This window comes from Petaurus breviceps, unplaced genomic scaffold (assembly GCF_028583685.1).
Source record: "Petaurus breviceps papuanus isolate PSGF00001 unplaced genomic scaffold, PetGlider_PUasm1.0 129, whole genome shotgun sequence".
In the NCBI taxonomy this organism is placed as follows: Eukaryota; Metazoa; Chordata; class Mammalia; order Diprotodontia; family Petauridae; genus Petaurus; species Petaurus breviceps.
In genome coordinates, this window is record NW_027185665.1 from 795844 (window position 1) to 820961 (window position 25118).

Genomic DNA, 25118 nt, shown 5'->3' on the forward strand with positions numbered 1-25118 from the left:
GAGAGAGAGAGAGAGATGAGCATAAGCTTCTCTAAAAGTACTGAGTTTCTCAGATTTTCTTGTTTTATGATACTCTTGCATTCTCAATAAATAACCAAGGGATATACTGAGGTACTGGAAGATGGCATGGTAAGGGGGAGATACATACATCTTCAGAAATATAGCTTTTTTTCATATGAGGCACTGATATACCTCTTTCCTGGGCTCCATACCTACATTTCCAACTGCCTATTAGATATCATGTTGTTTTTCCACTGGTACTTCTAATTCAACATCTCTAAAGCTGAACTTATAGTCTATATCCTTCCCCTCCAAAAAAAATTGCTCCTTCTGAATTCCTCCTTATTTTGGTCAGGGGTACCATCATTCACCCACCTTGGACATCTCGATGCTTCATCCATCTGTCTATCTAGGCTATCATCTATCTGTCTTGTCTATCGATCTATCTAGGTTTTACTTTTCCCCAATGGAGAATTTCATTTATAGGCTTAAAAGAAGAAGAATCCCAGGATTTTTCTTCCTTTGTGTTTTCATCTTGCTTTCTCAAGTTCCATGATACCAGCTACAGTTGCAAGCTTGCTGAACCCAGACTGAAAAGACTGGTTATTCAGCCACCCTTTCGGGTCTTTCAGTTAAACAATAGGTCTGGTGCTTCTTACACCACAACAACTTAATCAGTCCACCAGGCTGAACAATGATTTGTCCTGTCCTGTGATCATCAGTAATCTCGTGTCCAGTAATCATCACTGTTAGGAACAAGACAGTGACTTTAAAGAAAGGGTTCTCAACCTTCTTTTGTGTTGTAGACCCCTAGGCACTGAAGCAAAACCTGTGGACCGCTTTTTAGAATGATGTCTTTAAACGTATAAAACAAAGCACATCGTATTACAGAGAAAATCAATTATACAGAAATACAGTTATCAAAATAAAAAAAAAACTAGTTAATGGACCCCAATTTAAGAACCTCTGACCCAACCAGCCTCCTCATTTTTCAAATAAGAAAACCAAAGATGGCCAAAGAGGTTAAGTGAGTTGCCTAAAGTAAGTGTAAGAACAAGCATTTAAACCCAGATCCTCAGGTTCAGATCCAGCTTTCTTTCCACTTCATATATAATTTTTATATAGAATGTAATATAATTCCACTTTTATATATACAATTTCTTCTCCCTCTATCGTCAGCCCCACAAGAGCATGGATTGGGTTTTATTGATGTTTGTATTTTCCCAAGTGTACCACATATAGGATGCATTAAACGGTGAATTTAATCTGTTTATCTGTCTTGTCTCCTTAGGCTATGTTGATATTGGGCTTATTCCAAAAGGAGCAAGAGACATTCGAGTCATGGAGGTTGAAGAAGCTGGAAACTTCCTGGCTGTCAGGAGTGAAGACCCAGAAAAGTATTACCTTAATGGGGGGTTTATTATCCAGTGGAATGGAGACTACAAGCTGGCAGGGACAGTCTTTCAGTATGACAGAAAAGGTGACTTAGAGAATCTGAGGGCAGCCGGCCCCACCAATGAGTCCGTGTGGATACAGGTAATATATGATGTCCAGAGAAGTACTAAACTCTAAATAAGGTGACACTGTTCAGAACAATGAATTGTGGGAGTATTGATCACTAAGCCAAGATATTTAACTGCATAGATATATGACCCAAATACTCACTGAAACAAAATAACAAAAAAAAAATTCAAGGTCATTAAAGTTATTTTGTTCCATGATTGACTTTTTTTTGAAAGACCAAATATATTTATTTTAGATCTTTAATAATTTCTGTGATTTCTGTATTTGTATGTGAATATTAAGTCATGAGGAACCAGACTGATATAGTTAATAGGGCCCTGGCCCCTGTTTCAGGTAATCCTGAATTTGAGTCCCACTTTTGACCCATACCGGCTGTGTGTTTCTGGGCAGATCACTTCACCTCTCAGTGCTCTAGACAACATTCTAAGACTTCAGCTGCAGAGCACTCATCTGCCAACCTCTTTGGGTAGAGGGAAATCCTTAATGGAATCTTCTAAAACTAATAAAATCACAGATCCAATTTTTAAAAAAATTATCATGACTCAGTTTGAGGTCCCTTTCTCTTGCTTTTCAGCTGCTATTCCAAGTGACCAACCCTGGCATAAAGTATGAGTATACCATAAGGAAAGATAGCAGCTCTGAAAATGATGTGGAGAAACCAGAGTATTTTTGGCAGTATGGCAGCTGGACAGACTGCAGTGCAACATGTGGGACAGGTAAGCATTGATTCATCTGACATTTGGTTGGAGTCTCAGAATGGCTTGCTTGTGGAGGAAGAATTGAGCTTCTCCTTCTTGGCTCCTGAGAGCAGCACTAGCACCAATAGAATAGTTTCAGGGAGGCAGAATTTAGCTCAATAGATAGAGAAATCTAATAGGCAGCTAGGTGGAATAGTGGATAGAGTGCCAGACCTCAAGTCAGAAAGAATCATCCTCCTGAGTTTAAATCTGGCTGCAGGCACTTATTAGCTGTGTGACCCTAGGCAAGTCACTTAACCCTGTTTGCCTTAGTTTCCTCATCTGTAAAATGAACTGGACAAGGAAATGGCAAACTACTCCAGTATCTTCGCCAAGAAAAACACAAATGGGGCAACAGAGTCAGACATGACTGAAACAGTTGAACAATAAAATTTAAGATGAAATGGATGGCCTTTCTCAGAGTGGTATTGTGGAAAGAAAGGCAGATGTGGAGATAAGGGAAGAGTTTTGCCTCTGACTCTATGTATGACTCTTGTCAAGACATTCAATTTCTGTTCATCTCAGTTTCCTCTTCTGAAAGACAGAGATAATAACAAAAGAGCCTGCCTCATAAAGGTGTTGTGCCCATTTCAAGAGATGTGGGAAGCTAAGTGACACTTTGCAAATGCTAGGTTTATGATCTGACTGACTGGCTGGGTATGTAGTTCTGCTCTGCAGGTACCCTGTCACCTACACTACCTCGGACTATGGTGTTTTTCTTCGTGAGAAGATACAGTTCATTGTCCTCACATCTCAATTTTCTTTCCTCTTTGATTTGTCACTGCTCATGTCTTGCCAGACTCTAGCCCTGGGATACCCTCAACATCTGCATTCTGCCAGTTTTGACTTTATCGCTTAATAATGAGTGCTGCAGGAAGTCACATGATTATACCAACTGGCAGCATTACAGATTTCTGTTAGCTGATCTCTATGCGCCCTAACAGCTTTCTTTTCTTTCTTCTCCCATGGATTCTCCATCACATGGCCCCCAGAGGCTATTCTAAGCCTTCTCTTTGCTCCATAAGGCTCCAATGCTACCCTTCAGAGAATTGCATCTCCTCCTTTAATAATAAATTTAAAAATATCTGATTTCCCTCTTCTAGATCTCAAAACCCCTCCCACCTCATTCATGCATCATTTTCTCCTCCTTCACTAATGGCTCTTAAGAAGAGGTGACCTTTCTTGGCCAAGGTCAACCTGTACTTGTGTCCTTGATCCCATTCCCTCCTATCCTCTGGTCACTTGCCCCTTCAATCTCTCTCCAATACCCTTTCTCTAATCGTCAATTTCTCTCTATTTTCCTGGCTTCTTCCTTGTTGCCTACAAATCTGTCCAGACCTTTCTCACCCTTCCAAAACTTCCCTTGACCCTGCCATGCCTTCAGGTTGTCATCTTATATTTTTCTCACCTTTCCCAGTTAGACTTGTAGGAAATTTTGTGTGCTTCCTTGTATTCATTTCCTCTCCTCTCACTTACTTTTCATTCTTTTGCAATCTGACTTCAAACTAAACTGGAGCTGCTCCTTCCAGGTTACATCTTAATCACTAAATCTGATAACCTGAACTTAATCCTCATGCTCCAGATCTCCCTGTAGCATTTCACACTGTTGATCTTCCATCCTCCTGGATACTCTCTCCTTGTTGTGTTTCCATGGCACTGTTCTCTTCTGTTCTCTCATTCTCTACCATTATCTCTCTGACCACTCTCCAGTCTCCTTTGTTACATTCTCATCTGTGCCAAATCTTCTAACTATAGTTAAGCCCAAAGGTTCTGTTCTGTGTTATTATTATTTCTCTTTCAACACTCTCTCTGGGTAATTTCATCAGTTTCCATGGTTCATATCTATCACCCTAGTCTCATCATGAGTTCCAATTTCACATATCAAAACAACTGTTGGGCATCTCCAACTGGTTGTCACATTGGCATCACAAACTCAACATTGCCAATACATAACTTACTGTCTTTTCCCCAAATCTACCTCTCATCCACATTGCTATTTCTGCTGAGGGTACTACCATCCATCCCTATCATTCATGTTCAAACAATTGAAATCATTGTGGAGTTTTCATTCTCACTCTCACCTCCCTAACTCATATATCCATTCAGTTGCCAAGTTTTGTCAATTCTATCCTTACAACATCTCTTGCATCTATTCTCTTCCTTCCCTTCATATAGCCACCACTCTCCTTTAGACCTTCATCACATCCCACCTTGCCTATTGTAATGGGCTCCTAGTTGATGTCTCAGCTTTCAGTCTTTCCTCTCTCTCCTCCATTCTCTATACAACTTTCAAATTGATATCCCTAAGGCATATCTGAGTGACCAAGTCACTCCCCTTCTCAAGAAACTTTTGTGTATCCCTATTGCCTCTAGAGTAAATTATATTCCTCTACTTGTAATTTGAAGTCCTTCCCCACCTATCTCTACAAACTGATTTCACATCACTCCTAATTCATACTCCAGTAAAATTTGTCTATTTGGAGTTGTAATATGTGACATGCAGTGTCCCACATCCATGCCCTTAAATAGTCTGTTCCTTGTGTTTAGAAAAAATCTGGTTCATCACCTTTGTCCCTTAGAATTCCTACTTCATTTCAAAGCTAAGCTCTAATATTGCCTTCCATATGAGCCTTTTCTGGCCCCCCCCATTTTAGTGCTCCTGTTCCTGCCCCCCATTATTTTAAAATCATATGATCATAAATATAGAGATAGAATTTATACACACACATACATATAGGTATGTATATATGTGTACATATATACACATGTATATTATTTACTTATCTCTGTGCCTACTGCTTTCCTTTCAGTAGAATGTAAGTTTTTTAAAGGTAAAGACTTTAATTTTTGTCTTTGCATCCTCCACACCTAGGACAGGGCCTGGCACACCTGGTGCTTAATAAATGCTTCTTACATTAACTTGTTGGGTATACAAACTGCTTCAGCAGAAAACAAATGGAATTTTTTGTGATAAACAATTCTAAGGAAAATAAAGATAGCAAGAGAGTAGATATTTTTCCAATTGTCTCATCATCTTTCTTGAAATGGTGTGATGTATTGGCAAGAGCACTGGACTGAGTGACTTTGGGTAAGTCATTTAAATTCTCCATGCTTCAGTTTCCCTACCTATAAAATAATGGAGTTGGACCTGATAATGTTTCAAATCCTTTCCAGCTTTAACATTGTATGATTCTAATCTCCCAGTAAACCACAGAGTTTATATTTGATTTATCTTCTGCTAGCATTTTGGGGGTGGTGAAAGTAAGACATGACTGAGCTGATGTTATGTATATCTGACTAGAGACAGCTTAACGAATTGGGATTATTTGAACCCATGTGGTTTCATATGAAACATCAAGGAAAGAGAATGACAAGTTCTTTCTGTTCTATGCACAGTATGTTAGTGCATCTGGAATGAAAAGATAAGTGCTTGATTTCATTGATGATAACAAAGGAACATCTGATTCAGCTGCGCAGGAAATCAGAGATTGCCTTGACAGATGTGGCCTGGCTATTTTCATTTGTTATCAGTATATTCAACCAGTAAAACTTTTGCCTACTCTGCATTCAAGTTGTCAAAGCTTAAAGAACATCCTTTTCCCCTTTTAATCCCTTGGAAACATGATGCAGCCAGGTTTTAAGCCAAAACTTTGAAACACTTTTTAAATGTCTCCTTGTTAAGCCGGAAATGAAAACTCTGAAATTACTGATGTCTATGGCAGGCAACATGTACCTTCCAGGTAAACTGGTTATTTTCTGACCCTGCTGCTAATAGGCCTCAGAGAAAAGCAGCATCCTTTTGGATTGTGATTCCTCAGCCATGGAGACTTAGAATGAGATAGACGTATGGAAATGATTTCATGTTCACTAAGATAAGGTTTCTAAAACTGAGAATTATCCAGAAATGGTGTCTTTATTTTGATAGCTCTTCTCTTTCATTCCAATGTTTTTGTCTTAGACTGTCACTAAAGTTTAAAGTCTTTGCCAGTTGGTTTCCAAGATTGGTTAACTCTGCATGGCTTTCAGAGAACACTGGTATCGTTACCTATCATCTGAATCCCCACGTCAACCACAGACAAGGTTTTTGTTGTTCAGTCATTTCAATTGTATTTGACTCCTCATGACCTCATTAAGCATTTTCTTGGCAAAGACACTGAAGTGGTTTGCCATTTCCTGCTGCAGTTCATCTTACAGATGAGGAAACAGAGGCAAACAGGGTTATATGACTTGCCCAGGGTCACTCAACTAGTAAGTGTCTAAAACCAGATTCAAACTCAGGAAGGTGAATTTTCCTGACTCCTGGCACTCTGCTGTACTACCTAGCTGCCCTGATGGACATGGCACAGTGGGAAAACAACAACAGCAAAACTGCCCCTAGAGTCCAAGGACCTGGGATTCACATCTCACTCTGTGACTTGGGCAAATCCTTTAACTTCTCGGGGCTTCTGTTTCCTAATCTGTAAAATGAGAGTGAGTAGACTAGATGGTCTTTGTGATCTCTTCCAGTTCTATAGCTATGACCCTAAGATCCTGTGACCTCAATCATGGTTATCCCAGGATTTAAGGAAAATGAAAAATATCTTCTGCAGATTACTGCACCACCAGCTGCTATTATCTACTGTAGGAGTCTTGTTGAATGAAACAAAAATGGCTTGGTCAGTAATTCTGTGCATCCAGAGTAAACCACTTTGTTGGGTCTCTGATTATTGTATCCTCAGCTCTTCCCACAGTGCTTTGCATATAATTATCACTTAATAAATGCTCTTCGTCCCTCCCTTCCTTTTTTCCTCCTTTCCTTCTCTTCCTTTCTTCCTTCCTCCTTCCCTCCATCCCTTCCTCTTTCCTTCCTCTCTCTCTCTCCCTCTCCCCATATCCCTCCCCTCCCTCCCTCCTTCCATTGCCCAAAGTCACACAGGCAGTAGGTGTTAGACATGGAATTTGAACCCAGGTCTTTCTGACATCTGATACTAATTCCAATAGGCCACATTTCCTCCTCTCATTAATGTTAATGCAAAAGAGCTTCGCATTTGTCTTATTTAAGTCTCAGGCCTATAGAGTTTTTCCAATTTAGGTACAGTATTATTATTATTAGTAGTAGTAGTAGTAATATATAGCATGTACCTAGTGCTTTAAGGTTTGCAAATTGCTTTACAAATATCTCATCTTATCCTTAAAGCAATACTGGGAGACAGGTACTATTATTATCCCCATTTTGCAGATGAGAAAGCTAAAGCTAGAAGAGGTTAAGTGACTTTCCTCTGTCCTCAAGTGCACAGGAGTTTTATCAGGGCAATGCTGTATACACATCCTTGAGTCACGCAATTAGTAAATGTCAGAGACCAGATGTTAATTCAGGTCTTCCTGATTCCAGGTTGAGAAGGTGAATTTACTTTAGAATTTGATGCATTTTTTAAAAAAGAAAGTAATGTCTTGGATGGGGCAGTTAAGTGGATAGAGCTCCAGGTCTGAAGTCAAGGAGTCTCATCTTCCTGAGTTCAAATCTGACCTCAGACACTTACTAGCAGTGTGATCCTGGGCAAGTCACTTAATCCTGTTTGCCCTAGTACCTCATCTGCAAAATGAGCGGGAAAAGGAAATGACAAACCACTCCAGTATCTTTGTCAAGAAAACCCCAAATGGGGGTCGTGGAGAGTTGGACACGACTGAAACAATTGATCTATGATCTTGGGTAGTAGCTACAGATAAAAAAATCACCTGAATCTGCTGTTTGAGAATTGAGGCACTGACTTTGCATCTAATTGTCCCTATTTTCCATTCTTTCTGTGTAGTAATAGGGCCAGAGGGCCTGCTCTCTCTGGAGTTACCCTCCTTTGCACTGTGTTCTCTGTTTATGAATCAAGCTAATTCTCTTCCAGACAGGATCAATCGAGCTCATTTGTGAAGTGTTTAGTCCACTAAAGTGGCCCCTATAAAGATCTTAACCTTTTTCTCAGTTTGCTGGCCCCTAACCCTGTATTTCCCTTCAGACTTCTCTTTAGGTTGTGCCCATGATCCCCCTACCAAAAACTTCACATGATAAAGCCAAAAGGCAAATGTCTAGAGGCATAGAGACCTCCTAAAGTCTCTGGGGACTGACTCACATGCCTCCAACTTCATTAAATTGGCTAGATTGTTGAAGGATATGTTGATCAGGAAACCTGGAAATAATAAATGTGTATGTTTGTTGAAATTAACAAAAGTAAATTGAATTCAGTAACTTTAGCATCTAGTTCTTAATGAGCTCTCCTCTAGATTAGCTCTGACAATCTATTTAGCAGTTAAAGTTTAAAGTGACGCTATTTGTCAATCCCTCTAACTCTTAACTAGACCTTTGAAAACATGTCTGTAAACTCAGCAGTTTACTTTTTGGGGGGAGAGGGGAGAAAGCAAGGCAATTGGGGTTAAGTGACTTGCCCAAGGTCACATAGCTGGTGAGTGTGATCAAATGTCTGAGGTCAGATTTGAACTCAGGTCCTCCTGACTCCAGGGCCATGCTCCATTCACTGTGCCACCTAGCCACCTCCAGACTCAGCACTTTAAAAGACTTGTGATTTCATTGGTTTGGGTATTCCTTCTACTGGCACAGGTTATGACTCTTCCTCACCTTTTTACACAAATGGTCTTCTCATGTACCTTGTGTTTCTGCTTACCTGGCCCACTACCTTTGTCCAGGCCCTCTCTTGCCTAGACTATTGCAGTAGCCATCTGCTGGATCTTCCTGCCTCAAGTCTCTTCTCTCACTATTCTATCCTCCTCATATCTGCCAAAATGCCTCTTTCAAAGTACAGTTTGGTCCCCTGATCAATAGACTGCAGCAACTCTCTATCACCATTAGGAGCCAATATAAACTCTGTTTTGTACTTCAGGATTTTCACAAACTGTCTTTCCAGACTTGTGATACATGATTCCCTTTCATGAACTCTACAGTTCAGCCAAACTGAGTTCCTTACTGCTTCTCACACACAACATGCTATCACTTGTCTCTGTGCTAGGAGACATGCCAAGAATGTAAATTCTCTCATCACCTCTGTCTCTTAAAATCCCTAGTTTCCTTCCAAATTCAGCTAAAGAGCTATCTTCTATATGAAACCTTTCTGGATCTTCCCAGATACTAGCACTAAAGTTGCTGTGTGTGTGTGTGTGTGTGTGTGTGTGTGTGTGTGTGTGTGTGTGCTGTGAAGCATTGCCCTGATGAAATGCCTATGCTACTTGAGGACAGAGACTTTTATTTTTACATCTGTCTCCCCAGCATCTTGCACATAGTAGGTGTTTAATAGAAGTTTATTGATTGGTTCATTAGTTGCTTTTGGCAGACTTCATCTGCCAAATAAATGACAAATAAATAAATAAATGACTTCATCCTTTTCATCTGACAGCCAAAATTCTAGGAATAGTAAAACTCAGCCAGGCTGCTTCTCTAAAATAGACACCAGTAACTACTTCTAATCCCGTGCTTAACATTTTTCAGTTTGGTAGGATTTGCCAGAAGTCAGCTGGCACAGGCTTTAAGAACCCAGTATCACCTTCACTGTGAGGTAGCACAGTCAGACTTTTGTGGGCAATGTCTACTTAATAAATGAAGATGGAAAAGAAAATGGGCCAACCCAAAAGGTTGGGGAAATAAATCTGTGTTCATCAATGATGCATGAAAGGTCAGCTTCTTTAAGACTCAGAAGTCCAAATGTTTCTTTTAACTTAACAGAAAAAAATTCTTGAAAAACCTATAGCAGAAGCTAATAGCCTAGATAGCCAAAAGTTTGCATTGACTTTTCACTGTTGTTTACATTCTCCTTTGATAATTATATCTGTGCAGAAAGTAACACAAGAATTGTCACCTTTTTACAAATCAGTTGAAGCTCATAGGGGCATAGTGGTTTGCCCAGAGTTACATAGCTAGTAAGTTGCAGGTCTTAAATTTGAACTTAGGTCTTCTGATTTGAAGTCTGAACCTCTTTATCAGCCCAAATGTCAGGACTCATCTGAGGTTTGTAGGATACAGATATGAAAGGTAATATAATGAAGCTCCTTTTGCTGGCACTGGGCCAACTTGTAATTGGCTGTGATGTGGACTAAATGTTCTTTGTAGATACAAATTTCCAAATTACTTATAAAGCAAGACTCTTGATGGCAATAGCTTTTTTGGGTCAAATGTTGTGCTAATTGAAGACCGCATTGCAGATTTGAGTCCCTCATGATCCAATGTACTTTGTTATCCTTCATGGCCACAGTGTTCCCAGATCTGGCCAACATCCTATTAATGCTTGCATTTGATTACAGGGAGAGACTGTTAGGAAATAGATATGCCCTGATCCAATTATTGCCACATGTAAAAATGATGAGATTCTCCCAATGGAGTTTCAATAGCCCATAAAAAATTTTGTCTAGAATTTGATGGCACTGAGGTTTGTTAAGCACTATTCAGAGAAGTTGCAGAGGATTTTTCTAGGCTTATCTATTAGAGGTTTTCTGTTTAACTCAACAAGACTTAATGGAGCACCTGCTGTTCGTAAGGCATTATACAAGGCACTAGAAATACAACTGGATTTCATAGGCTCCCACTATGCTATTGGCCCATTCTTTTTTTTTCCTCCACTTAGCTATTAGAAATAATGATAGTCTTTCCACCACTTCTGCATAATTCCCCATCTATAATGTTTTTACATTTATAGTGGGTCTCACCATTGCTCTTTCAATAATTCTCAACTTCAGTTTTTAGAGACAGTGGTGTTCTGTGATGTCATGGAGAGAGCTCTGGATTTGGAGTCAAAGGACCTAAGTTTAAACCCTGGCTTTGTCACTTTACTATGTGATCTAAAGTCACTAAATTTCTGGCCTCATTTTTCTCATGTGTTAAATAAGGGAGTTGTATTAACTACGCTCTCAAATCATTTTCCGCTTCAAATCTTCCTATAGTCTATTTTCTACAACCATCAGGCCCCACTGCAAGAATATTAGCGTCAAGCATAGGGACATTTGTTCCTAAAGGCATAACTCTACTTGTGTGGTTTTCTAATTCTCCCCAGTAGTGATTATGCTTTAAAAGCCAATTTTTATCACATAAATGTGTAACTTGTAATGATGTTTCATTATAAAGAATAATTTTGTCCTTTTTGAAATCTAAACTAATTTGTATACAGTTGTGGTTTATCATTTCAGAAGGTTCATAGTGGCATGTCCTCATGACATGCTTCCCTTGAGTAGCACCTCTTCTGTTTAAGGAAATTGATACCATTTTCCTGCAGGACATTATGAAGCCAGTAAGTGATAGCCCCAGAGGTATTTTCTATCCATGTAAGCCTTACCCTCGTTTAATTAGGCCTTTTTAGCAGTCTCATCTCATCTGGAGCAAATAGCTTATGCCACACGTTCCATCTGTCTGAATTTCAATGATGACTTAACGGTAAAGTGAGAGCATGAGGAGCTACACTTCTGCTCATCCAGTGTCCCTGTTCTCTGACATTAGTGGTTCATATCCTGGTGAATGTAAAGACATCGGACCATCTGCTCTTTCTTTTAATCCTCTATCTCCATGACAATGTTCTGATTCCTATTTAAAACAAGGGAGACAGATACATCCCCTGCCTTCTGGGAGCTTAAATTCTCCAAGGGCAGGGGGGGGGGATAGGAAAATATTAAATAATTGATAATTCTTTAATGAGAGGCAGAATTGCATAGTGGATAGAGAGCTGTTCTTGGAGCCACCAAGACTTACATTCAAGTCCAACCTCTGAAACATATTAGTTGTGCGTCCCAGGGAGGGTCACTTAACATCTCAGTGCCCTATGCCAACTCTCCACAGCTATAAATTACAGAACAGTTGCTGACCTCCAATGGTAAGGGAAGTTTCTCCCTAGAAGTTCATTACAGTGATGAAATGAAATATTTAGACAAAGATGAACAAATTCTTTAATCCTCTAAGAATCTAGACCTTCATCAGTTTGGGTATTAATTCTGTTAATGCAAATCACAACCTCTTTATGCCTTAGAATGCTGATATTTTGATCCTATGCCCTATCAGTAGCAGGAGGGGGAGGCATGCACCCACAATAATTTATATTTATTTATAAATTATATACATGTGCCAGTATATTATATACATTATAAAACATGAATGAAAATAGAAATTTAAAAGAATAAAATAAAGCTGAAATAAGCAATTTAATTTTGTTATTAATAGTACTAAAACATGTTTCTATTATTGAAATATTATTAATAATCATATGATTGAATATGTTTCATTATCTTTTGAAAATTCTGTGAATTTCCTGGGAGATATGATGGACTTATACTAATGGTTTGTTAGTAACTAATTTTTCATTTAATTTGATGAGTGTCGTCAAAGAGTTGATATTTTTTAATTTAGATTTTTTAAAATCAAAAGATATACAATAACACAATGAATAGATCATAACTGTCAGAAAATATAACAGCTCTTCAGTTGAGATCATGTTTCTCTATATGAAAATACATTCAAAATGCACAATGAAAACCCAACAAAGAAAAGTGTCTCTGATATCAACTCAAAAGGAAGTTTTGGATATTTCGTCTTTCTTTGTGTGATTCTGTTTAATGGAAGGTTATCATACCTTAATTTATTATCCATATTTGGGTATTTTTGTTTTGTCTTTGTATAATAAATATTGAGTAATGTACGAAGGGATATAAAAGTTGGTTGAGGGCAGACTGTGAAGTACTTTATGTGCCAAAAGTTTATATTTGATTATACACATCCGCTGGAGTTGATTGAATTAAGCAGTGACACAATCATCCTGGCCTTTAGAAAAAAACACTGAGGAGGTCTGGAAGCCAATGCCTATAGTCTCTGCTGCTGGAGAGGCAGAGAATGGATCTCTGGAATTTAGGAGTTCTGAGCTACAGTGGACTAAGTTCATCAGGTGTACAAAGAAAATCAACCAAGTGCTTCTGGCCGGGAGGAGCCCCCATTCTTACAAGAGGGGCTGGATGGGGTTGGGGGCAATTCAGCAAAACCAGCCAACACATCAAGCAAGGCAAATAGTATATACAGTGTTCCTCATACATAGCCTCCCACCTCAGAAAAGAAGGGAGGTAATACACCAAGCTTTTGGAGAAAGGAACAAATGTATAAGATTTAACACACCAAGTGATGATTTTTAAAAATAATTTGTAACATTCATTTAAAATTTTTCCCCTCCAAAAAGTAAAAAAAAATTTTTTTTGAGTTCTGAATTCTCTCCCTCCTTCCTCCCCATTATGAAGGCAAAAAAATATATCAAATATATATACGAAATCATGCAAAACATAGTTCCACATTAGCCATGATGTAAAAAAAAAAACCCAAACCAAAACAAACCAAGAAAAATAAAGAAAATGAAAACATTTTCTTCAGTCTGTGTTCAGACTCCATCAGTTCTTTCTCTTTCTCTAGAAGTGCATAGCATCTTTCATCATAAGTCCTTCAGAATTGTCTTGGATCATTGTATTGCTGAGAATAGCTTAGTCATTCACAGTTCTTCCTCAAACAATATTGTTGGTACTATGTACAACGTTCTCCTGGTTCTGCTCACTTCACGTTGCATCACGTCATATAAGACTCCCCAGGTTTGTCTGAAATCATCCTGCTTCGTCGTTTCTTATAGCACGACAGTACTCCATCAAAATCATGTACCACAATTTCTTCAGCTATTCACCAATTGATGGGTATCCCCTCAATTTTTAATTCTTTGCCACCACAAAAAGAACTACTATACATATTTTTGCTTTCCTTTCTTTTAAAATCTCTTTGGGATACAGAGTAGTGGTATTACTGGGTCAAAGGGTATGCATGGTTTTATAGCCCTTTGGGCATAATTCCAAATTGCTCTCTAGAATGACTGAATTAGTTTACAACTCCACCAACACTGCATTAGGGTTCCAATTTTTCAACATCCTCTCCAATATGTGTTATTTTCCATTTCTGTCATATTTGTTGTTGTCGTTCAGTCATTTTGGTCACGTCCAACTCTTGATTCTATTTGGGATTTTCTTAGCCAAGATACAAAAGTGATTTGCCATTTCCTTTTCCAGCTCATTCTGCAGATGAGGAAACTGAGGCAAACAGGGTTAATTGACTTGCCCAAAGATACACAGCTAGTGTCTGAGGCCACATTTGAACTCAGGTCTTCTTTACTCCTGGCCTGGTGTTCTATCCACTGCCCCACCTAGCTGCCCTTCTGTCATATGAGCCAATCTGATAGATGTGAGGTAGTACCACAGAGTTGTTTTAATTTTCGTTTTTCTAATAAGTAGTGATTTAAAGTACTTTTTTAATATAACTAAAGATAACTTTGATTTCTTCTTCTGATAACAGTCTGTTCATAACCTTTGACCATTTATCAATTGGGGAATGACTCTGTTTTCTTATAAATTTGACTCAGTTCTCTGAGAAATATTTGATAAATGAAACCCTTACCAAAAGAACTTGCTGTAAAAATTTTTTTTTCCAATTTCTTGTTTTCCTTCTACTCTTGGGTACATTGGTTTTGATTATTCAAAACCTTTTTCATTTTTTTAAAAATGCTTTATTAACTTCTGATTTACATCATTAGTTTCTGCCAGATTTTGAGTTACAAATTTTCTCCCCATTTTTACCTACCCACTGCCCCAAAATAGCAGTCCCACAGGATATTCCCTCCTCCAATCTGCTCTCTCCCATATTTTCTCCCATACCCATTTCTACCTTTCCAGTGAATCTCTATGCCTCAGTGCCTGTATATCTTATTTCCCAATTACATGTAAGATGGTATTAATAATAGTATATATATATATAGAGAGAGAGAGAAAAATATATATACACACATATATTTACATATATATATATATATATATATATTTGAATATTTGATTTTAAAACTTTCAATTCCAGATTCATTCCCTTCCTTGTCACCCACCCTTACTGGGAAGATATGCAGTTCAGTATAGGTTGTACACGTGTGGCTAATGCAAAACAATAACATAGTAGATATATTGTAAAAGACTGACTATATTTCCCTCCCTCCTATCCCACCTCCCACTTGTTCTATTCTCTACTTTGATCCCGTCTATTTTCAAAAGTGAGTGCTTCCAACTTCCCTCCTCCCCAGCTTACCCTCCCTTCTATCATCCCCCCTCTCATCCCCTTCCCCCCCTATTCTCCTGGAGGGTAAGATACCCTATTTAGTGTGTATTTCACTCCCTCCTCAAGCCAAATTCAATGGGAATAAGGTTGACCCATTCCCTTTTGCCTTCCTATTCTTCCCCTCCATTGTAACCATTTTCCTTTGCCTATTCTGTATGAGATAGTTTACCCCAATCTGTCTCTCCCCATCTCCTCTCATTATATTTCTCACCTCTTAATTTCACCTTTTAAGTATCATTCCTTCCTGTTAAATTGGTCCTGTGCCCTCTATCTATGTATACCTGTAAACATATATACACACATTCACATATGTATTCATATGCCCATATACCCTCATATATAGACAAATATATATATATATATATATGTATATATTTCTAATCCCTTCAACTACTGAGAAAAGTTTCATAAATTACAATTATTGTTTTTCCATGTAGGAATGTTAATAGTACAACTTTTATAAGTTCCTTATGATTCCTTTTCCCTGTTTACCTTCTCATGCTTCTCTTGCTTCTTGGATCTGAATGTCAAATTTTCTCTTCAACTCTGGTTTTTTCAGCAAGAATGCTTGAAAGTCCTCTATTCCACTGAATGACCATATTTTACCCTGAAACATGATACTCAGTTTTAAGACTCTTGGTTTTAATCCCAGCTCCTTTGACCTCCGGAATATCATATTCCAAGCCCTTCAATCCCTCAGTGTAGAAGCTGCCAGATCCTGGGTTATCCTGATTGTGTTTACACAATATTCAAATTGTTTCTTCCTGGCTGCTTGTAATATTCTCTCCTTAATCTGGGAATTCCTGAACCTGGCTATAATATTCCTAGGAGTTTTCTTTTGGGGATCTTTTTCAGGAGTTGATCAGTGGATTCTTTCAACCTCTCTTTTGCCCTCTGGTTCTAAAACATCAGGGCGGTTTTCTTTGAGAACTTCCTGGAGGATGATTTCTAGGTTCTTACTTTGGTCATGGCTTTCAGGTAGTCCAATAATTTTTAAATTATCTCTCCTGGATCTATTTTCCAGGTCAGTGATTTTTCCCATGAGATATTTCACATTGTCTTCTATTCTTTCATTTGTTTGGATCTGTTTAACAGCATCTTGATTTCTCATAAAGTCATTAGCTTCCATTTGCTCCAATCTAATTCTGAAGCAATGATTCTCCTCATTGAGTTTTTGAGATTCTTTTTCCATCTGGCAAATTTGGCTTTTTAAGGCATTCTTCTCATTGTCTTTTTGGGCCTCCTTTGCCATTTGAGTCAGTCTGTTTTTTAAGGTATTATTTTCCTCAGGCTGGTGACTCTCATTTCATAATTTTCTTGCACTGTTCTCATTTCTCTTCCCAATTTTTCCTCCACTTCTCTTATTTGGTTTTCAAAATCTTTCTTAAGGTTCTCTATGGCCTGTAACCAGCTTGTATTTTCCTTTGAAGCTTTTGATGCAGGATTTCTGACTTCACTGTCTTCCTCCTGTTTCATGCTTTGCTCCTTTTTGTCCCCAAAATAGGAGTGTATTGTTGGAATCTTCTGTCTGCTTTGTTTCCTTTGCCTGCTCATTTTGCCACTCAATTACTTGACTCTTGGGCCCTTTGCCACAGTAGGGCTCTGCCACCAGACAGGGGAGCTTTCATCCCAAACGCTGGGGTTTTCTCAGACGCCCGTAGGTATTAGATGGGTGCCCTCTCTGAGGTCTCCACACGTTCTGGCAAGCTGGACACACACCCCAGAACCTCCACCCTAGACTGCAATCCAGATTCAAGAAGGTTAAAGCAAGAGCAATGACCCCTCAGACTGGTGCTTGTTCCCCCTACACTCTGCAGGCCAGGAGCTGAAGCCACCACGTGTCGCTGGCTGGCTGTGCCGGAGTCTCAGAGACTTTTTGCCCTGGCGGTAAAAGCCCCGCACTTCCACTTACTGGTCCCAAAGTCCAGACTGCACTGACCTCTCACTTTGTCCTTCTCATCTATGTGTTGATAAATCTGGTAACTGCCACCACTGCTGCTGATCTGGAGTCCCTCTGGCCATGGCTAGTCAGGCCCGCCCTGGGGCTAAAGCCTTGGCATGGGGCTGGGCTCGGGTCCCAGAGCGCTGTGCTGGATTCCTGCCGGGCTGTCCTTAGCGGGAGGTTAGCTTCTCTGGGTCATTTTATGGGTTCTGCAGCTCCAAAGTTTTTTAGAGTCCCCTTTTTACATGGATTGGGGAGGGTGGAAGCCGAAGCTGCGGGAAGGTAGTGCTTCTACTCTGCCATCTAAAAATCTTTTTCATTTAATGTAATGAAAATTATCCATTTAACATCCCATGATTTTCTTTGTTTCTTATTCTTATTAAATTCTTCCTTTATCCATAGTCCTGACAGGAAAAATTTTCCATGCTCCTTTAATTTGCTTATGGTATCACCCTTTATGTCAAAATCATGTACCCATTTTGACCTGATCTTGGTATATAGTGTGAGAAATTGCTCAGTACCCAGTTTCTGCCAAACCGATTTCCAGTTTTCCTAGCAATTTTTTATCAAATAGTGACTTCTTTTCCCAAAAGCTTGGGTCTTGCATTTGTCAAACACTACATTACTATGGATTTTTATCACTATGTATTTTGTAGTTAATCTATTCCATTGATACATCACTCTATATCTTTGCTAGTGTCAGATTACTTAGAATCAGGGTTGGGGAACCTGCGGCCTTGTGACCACATGTGGCCTTTTGGGCTCCTTGGGTGCACCCTTTTGACCGAGTCCAAGTTTTACGGAATAAATTTTTGTATTAAGGGGATTTGTTCTGTGAAGTTTGGATTCAGTCAAAGGGCAGTACTTGAGGACCTAGAGTGCCACATGTGGCCTTGAGGGCACAAGTTCCCCAACCTTGGTACATGATTACCACTTTGTAATACAAAGATCTATTTTGAGATCTATACTGCTAAGCCAACTTCCTCCATATTTTTTAAATTGATTCCCTTAATATTCTTGACCTTTTGTTCTTCTAGATGAATTTTATTATTTTTTCTAGCTCTATAAAATAACTTTTGGTAGTTTGATTGGTATGGCACTGAATAAGTAAATTAGTTTAAGTAGAGTTGTCATTTATATTATATTGACTCATTCGACTCATGAGCAATTAAGATTTCTCCAACTGTTTAGATCTTGTGTGAAAAGTGTTTTATAATTGTGTTCATGTAGTCCTAGGTTTGTCTTAGCAGGTAGACTTCCAAGTATTTTATATTGTCTGCAGTATTTTGAATGAAATTTCTCTATCTCTTCCTGCTAGACTTTGTTAATAGTATAAAAAAATGCTGATAATTTCTGAGGGTTTATTTTATATCCTGAAATTTTGCTGAAGTTGTTCATTATTTCAACTAGTTTTTAATTAATTCTCTAGGAATCTCTAATTGTTTCAGCTTCATGATGTATTGTGGAACCATTTAAAAGAGTTCAGTGTCAGACCACCTCTAACCCAAGTATAGGCATTTATTGAGATTGAGGCCTCTCATAATGTGGGCTAAGTTCCAAGAGGAACCAGCAACTTCAGAGAAAGCAAGATAGATTTTTTTGTAGGGTAAAGATGCAATTATGAAACAGAAATTATGAATATTAAAAAGTCAAGAGGGGTTTGTTAAAGGATTAGGTAATAGGGGAGGGGTCCCAGTCACAATGGAACTGTGCATGCACTTAGCCACAATGCATATAGAAAAACCCATGGGGGGATATGTATGTATGATAATGATATTATAATAAGCCTTTCTATGTCACAAGTTCGCCTAAAGGACAGCTTTTGCTGTTACTGTGCAGGTCTCTGCTTAGGGAAAATCTCTTTTATTGTTTTGAGGTCCACATCCTGCCTGGGCATCCTGGTGGTGCTGCTTTCTGATTGGCTGAGTATTATGGTCCTGAGACTAGATAGACATGGTTGTCGTTGAGTGCATGGACACACCTGCTGTTTCTGTGAGAAATATAAGTTCATGGACACACTTGTTCTAGTGAGCAGCAAGGCATATATGAAAAAATTAGGATATTGAGTGTGTGTAGGGGAGTTGGGAGGTGAATGGCTCTGCTATTCAGTGGGGTCTATGAGGAAGTTAGAATATTGGGACTGGGGGGCAGTTTTATTAGGATTCCATCATAAGTATATCATCATATCATCTTCAAAGAGTGATAGTTTTGTTTCCTCGTTTATTGTAATTTCTTTAATTTCTTTTTCTTTTATTGCTATAGCTAACATTTCTAGTACAATATTAAATAATAGTCTTTGTTTCACCCTGACATCATTGGGAAGGAATCTAGCTTATCCCTGTTACAGATAACATCTCATGGAGTCATTGGCATGAGCTTTTGTACCTTTTTTTCCCATTTGACCAGTTCTGATTTTTAAGTTATTATTTTCTTCAGGGTGGGTGTGTGTGTGTCTTTTACCAATCTGTTTTATCAAGCTCTTTTCATAATTTTCTTACATCACTCTTGTTTTTTTTCCCTAATTTTCCCTCTGTCTCTCTTATTGGATTTTTAAAATCAATGTTGAGCTGTTCCAGGAATTCTCACTGGGCTTGTGTTGAGGTCATTTTTTTTCTTTGAGTCCTTGCTTATTATCTTCTGAGTTTGTGGGTTTTTTTCTTTTTTTTATTATTTTATTTTTTTAATGCTTTATTAACTTCTGATTTACATCATCCATTTCCGCCAGATTTTGAGTTACAAATTTTCTCCCCATTTCTCCCCCACCCACTGCCCCAAAATAGCAGTCTCACAGGATATCCCCTCCTCCAATCTGCTCTCTCCCACATTTTCCCCCATACCCCTTTCCACTTTTCCAGTGGATCTCTATGCCTCAGTGCCTGCACATCCCATTTCCCAATTACATGTAAGATGGTATTAATAATAGTGTATATATATATATATATATATAAACATACACACACACACACACACACACATATATACATATTTGGATATTTGATGTCAAAACTTTGAATTCCAGATTAATTCCCCTCCTTCCCCGTCACCCACCCCTACTGGGAAGATATGCAGTTCAGTATAGGTTGCACATATGTGGCTAATGCAAAACAATAACATAGTAGATATATTGTAAAAGACTGACTACACTTCCCTCCCTCCCATCCCACCTCCCACCGGCTCTACTCTCCACTTTGATCCCGTCTATTTTCAAAAGTGGGTGCTTCCAACCTCCCTCCCCCCCAGCCTACCCTCCCTTCTATCATCCTCCCTCTCATCCCCTTCCCCCCCTGTTCTCCTGGAGGGTGAGATACCCTATTTAGTGTGTATTTCACTCCCTCCTCAAGCCAAATTCAATCTGAGTTTGTGTTTTGATCTTCCATGTCACCATAATAGCTTTCTGTGGTCAAGTTGGGTTTTTTTCTTTTTACTATTTACTTGTTTTTTAGCCTATTGACTTGTAACTTTATATTAAAATCAGGCTCTGCTCCTGGGATGGAGAGGGCACTGTCCAAAGCTGCAGGTTTTTTGTGCTGCTATTTTCAGAACTAGTTCTTGGCGTCTGTCAATTTCAGCCCTTCTAGGGTGGTATGACCCAAGGAAAGCTGTGATGACTCCCATCCTGGCCTGTGCTCTGGTCTTTACCTAGGAAGGGACCTTATTCTCCTGCAGCCACAAGTGCTCATGCTCATTTTGGCCCTAGAGCTGTGATCAGGTCTCCTGATGTCCTGCAGACACAAGGGCTGGCACTCCTTTCTGCTTTGAAACTGAGACCAGAGACCCTACTTCCTTGTAAATGACTCCAAGTATTCTTCTTCACCCTGGAATTATGACCCAGAATTGTTCTGTGGACTGTGCAACAAAACCCTGCACCCAGTTTTTTGCAATCTCTTTCTTACTGGTTGTCCAATACTTTTGCTGTCTATGCACTGAGAGTTCCTGAAGCTGCAGCTGTCACGTTGTAGCCACTTCCAGGGGCTGCTGATGGTGTTGCTACTGGACGGCCTACTGTGGCCTTCACTAAGCTCCAGGGCAACCACCACCCCAATGACCTCTTTAGTTCTCTTGGGCTGGGAAACTGTCTCACTCTGACCTTTTTTTTAGCTCTGATACTCCAGAATTCTATTTGAGGCTTTATTTTAAAGTTGCGTGGAAGGAAATTCTCAAAGAGTTCAGCTGAGTTGCTTCCCTTGCTCTGACATCTTGGCCCCTTCTCCCTTCCTTCCTTCCCCTGCCGCCAAGTATTGATTTTTAAAAGAAAAATGGCTTCCAGGAAATGCATTGGAGCTGCTCTAAATTCAGCCTAATCTCCTATCTCCTTAATCTCTCTGAGCTATTTCCTTATCTGCAAAATACAGATAGTAATATTTGTACTACATCATAGGATAAAATTATATGCGTTTGATAAGTACATCTGTGTGTTCATACTTGGATGAGGTCATTTAGAAACTGATTAAAAGGGAACAGAAGAGAATTGAATTGGAAGCAACATGGACTGTGTGATATCAGCAAACTTGTGGACAGTTCTTATGATATCTCAAAATTTTCCTGGTGTTTTTCTTTAATATATTGATGCCACCTGGCCCCCCAAAATTCATCATTTTTCAAGTAAGTTGGCATTTATAGGAATTTTTAGAACATCCGCAGCCTATCTTTTTGTACAGTTTTAAAAAGACCTATTTGGGTTGATGTGCACTTGTTTTTCTGACTTCAGACATTCTGAACACCTCTGCAGCTGAAATTGTCTAAAACATGTATAGATGTTTATTTCTCAGAACTAGTATTTCAATGTGCCTGCCAAAGAGCCTTCTCCCGTATCACACCAACAGAGTTTATTTGTAGGGAGAACAAGAAGACAATAAGCTAGACAAGAAGGTTTATTGGAAGAAGCCTGGTTGACTGCCTACTTGCTTTTAATAATTTGATTTCCTATAAAAATAAAGAAAAGAAAAAAAGAAGAAACAATCCATTTTCTATAGACTTTTGTCACTTTGTAATAATGTTTGGCCACTTCTATAACAAAAAGGTACGATATAAGCTAAGTCTGTAGGTGGAAGCCATTATTGGAGGATCTGAAAAATAAATTTCATCATGAGGCACTGTGTGATAGTGACACTGGGTATGAGGGGACCTGAAATCTCTTGAGCCTGTCAACAAGGATAATTCTTCAGCTTTATTGCCTGTGAAGTAGACTTAATAACAATAATAATGCATTCTAGTAAAATAATAATGGAGACTTCTGGGTCACGAGAAGAGTAAGATGGAGAATTAGACATTTTCTCTGATTCTCATTTCTCAAACCTCTCCAAAGCAGAAATTATGCAAAAGATAAAACAATTTCAGCTGTTTCCATGGTTGAGACCACCAAAAACCAAAGGAGGTACAAATGCCATGAACTAATGTCTAATTTGGGCTCACTCAGCACACCTTTTTCTAATATCTACCATGCTCCTGGCATCAAGACTATATTGAATGCCCCCAATCCACTGGCTTGTATTGGAACACAACCCTTTATCCTCACACACACACACACACACACTTTTTAGTCCCATAGAGATCGAAAGTGCAGAAATGGGGTGAACCCGCAAGACCCAGTGCTGCAGCAATGTTCTTTGCTTTAACAGAGCTCTGCATGAGAGCAGAACAGAGGCAAAAAAAGCATTCCTTTGCCTGGGCTTATAATACAGTCCAGCTCTTCATCCTGGCCCCCCAACTCTTCCCAATGTCCTAGAGATCCAAACTCCAAATGGTAGAAATGAAGCACTCTGTCCTTCTGGCCAGAGAACTGAGGAACAGAGGAAATGGGACAAGATACTATATGTGGAAGACTGTGTGGCACACCATGAAGCCTGAAGAAAAAGTCCAGCATCCACACAAGGCCAATTTTGTCCCCCAAAGAAGTCACTGGGGGGAGAAATTTAGGCTGATGAATCATGAATTGCCCATCATGGAAGATGCTGAAGTGCTTTGAGATCCAGCCCCTAGGAAAATAACCATTAGAGAGGAAGGAGTCAGAAAATGAGCAATAGATGCAAATAGGATGGAAGATGGAAATTACCAATGATTTCAAAAGGAGGAAAACTCAAGGACCTTGTTGATAAATCAACAGAGAATATAGCGGAACAAAATATTGCCTCTAGACCATGTAAGTGAGTTCAGGCACCTATGAATACTGTAAAAGAAAGGAAAATGATGAGGAAGAAGGAAAAGAAGTAAGGAAAATAAAAATCTTTAAACAATTTGAGGGAAAGGATTCCGTGGATTTTGAGGAGAGCTGGGGACTACAGCACCCTGTTCCTGAATTTTTTGAAAGAGAATTGAGAGCAGAGCTTAGGACCTTCATAGCAGAAATAATTAGCAGAATAGAAAAACTTAGATCTGTGAGGGCAAGTCTCACCAAAGAAACAAAAGAAATGATTGGGAATGCAAATACATGGAAGTCAAGGCAAATCCGGAAGAAGAGAAGCAAGAAGCAATAACATTAATGGAAAGCATGCTCTCTACACAAGCAGGACACATTGATCTCAAAGACAGGATATGTAGAAACAAACTAAAGTTCATAATTCTCCCAGAAGAACCAGAAAATTTTTTTTGAAAGTACCTTAATGAAAGAAATAATACAAGAAAACCCTCTGCCAGAATTTTTGAACCCCAAAAGCAAAGTTCAAGTTGTTTGTTCATGGGGAAATACATTAACCCAGTCAGTTCTCTAAAATTACAAGTTATAATGAGCTATCAGTTTGCATTTGTGAAGGGAGTCTCCATGCTGAGAGTTCCCTACAGTGGCAAAATCACAGGTTTAGGCCCTCTCTAAAAAATCATCATCATCATCATCTTAAAGTCCAACCCATCATCCATGTCTTGGGGAGGTAGGGTGGGAAGGGAATGGCAAAATGGAGGAATGCTAGTCAGGGAAATGGATACCAGTAACTCTTTCCTATGATATCATTATGGTAGCTTTGGATATCTGGGTAGGAACCTGAAACACTGGTGAATTAGTTTTTGGCGATACCACTGACTAGGTTAGCACCCTAGCCAGTATGGAGCAGCTTAAATCCTAGAAGTAAAATAAATAGAATGACATAGGGTTACAGGCTGGCCCTATTTAAACCTGCCACAATTATTGGCTTGACACTAAGGATTAAGAAAGAGTGGTGCTATTTCATGCTCTACCTTCCATATGTGTTGTCTCCCTCTTTTCAATATAAACTCTTTGAGAACAGTTTAGCTCAGTGCTCTGTACTTTGTAAACACTTAAATACTTTTAAATTCATCCATTAATTTGTTACTTTAAATTTTCTTTCTGGTTTCACCAAAAAGCAAGCTACACTAGAATAACATCAAAATACCAGTGTTCCACCTGCTGGAAATGTTTCTTTGCAGATAACTCTGACCATTAAAGAGGGCAAAACATCTAATGAACATGTAATGAACTGAAGGTAGACATACTTTCATTATGTACTAGTACTATAATAGAAGAATTGGGAACAGATCTCATCAGATATAAACAACAACTTTATCCTGCTTTTCTGTTAATGGTACTGTCAATTTTATATCACACAACATAATGTGGACCAGTGAATGACAATCTTGAAAAACAAAACAAAATTTCTTCCCCGTTCCTAGATTACAAAAAATATGAAATAAGATTGAGGAGTAGCTAAAATTTGATGGGGGAAAATTCAAAGAACCTGAGATCATTGAAATCTTCATTTAATGCAAATGCCAGAACTGTACCTAAATAATGATAGGTAGGAGAGGCTAGGTGGCGCAGTGAATAGAGCAC

The 25118-nt window shown here is 38.9% G+C and overlaps 1 protein-coding gene across 1 annotated transcript in view; it reads left to right on the forward strand.

Annotated features, from left to right (window-relative positions):
• Positions 1-25118, forward strand: part of LOC138173525 (A disintegrin and metalloproteinase with thrombospondin motifs 12-like) — a 594307-nt gene that overhangs the window by 452142 nt on the left and 117047 nt on the right. Inside the window, exons 13-14 of the mRNA XM_069103549.1 lie at positions 1292-1536; positions 2099-2240. Coding sequence (XP_068959650.1) covers positions 1292-1536; positions 2099-2240 — 387 coding nt within the window. The remainder of the gene's footprint in view (positions 1-1291; positions 1537-2098; positions 2241-25118) is intronic.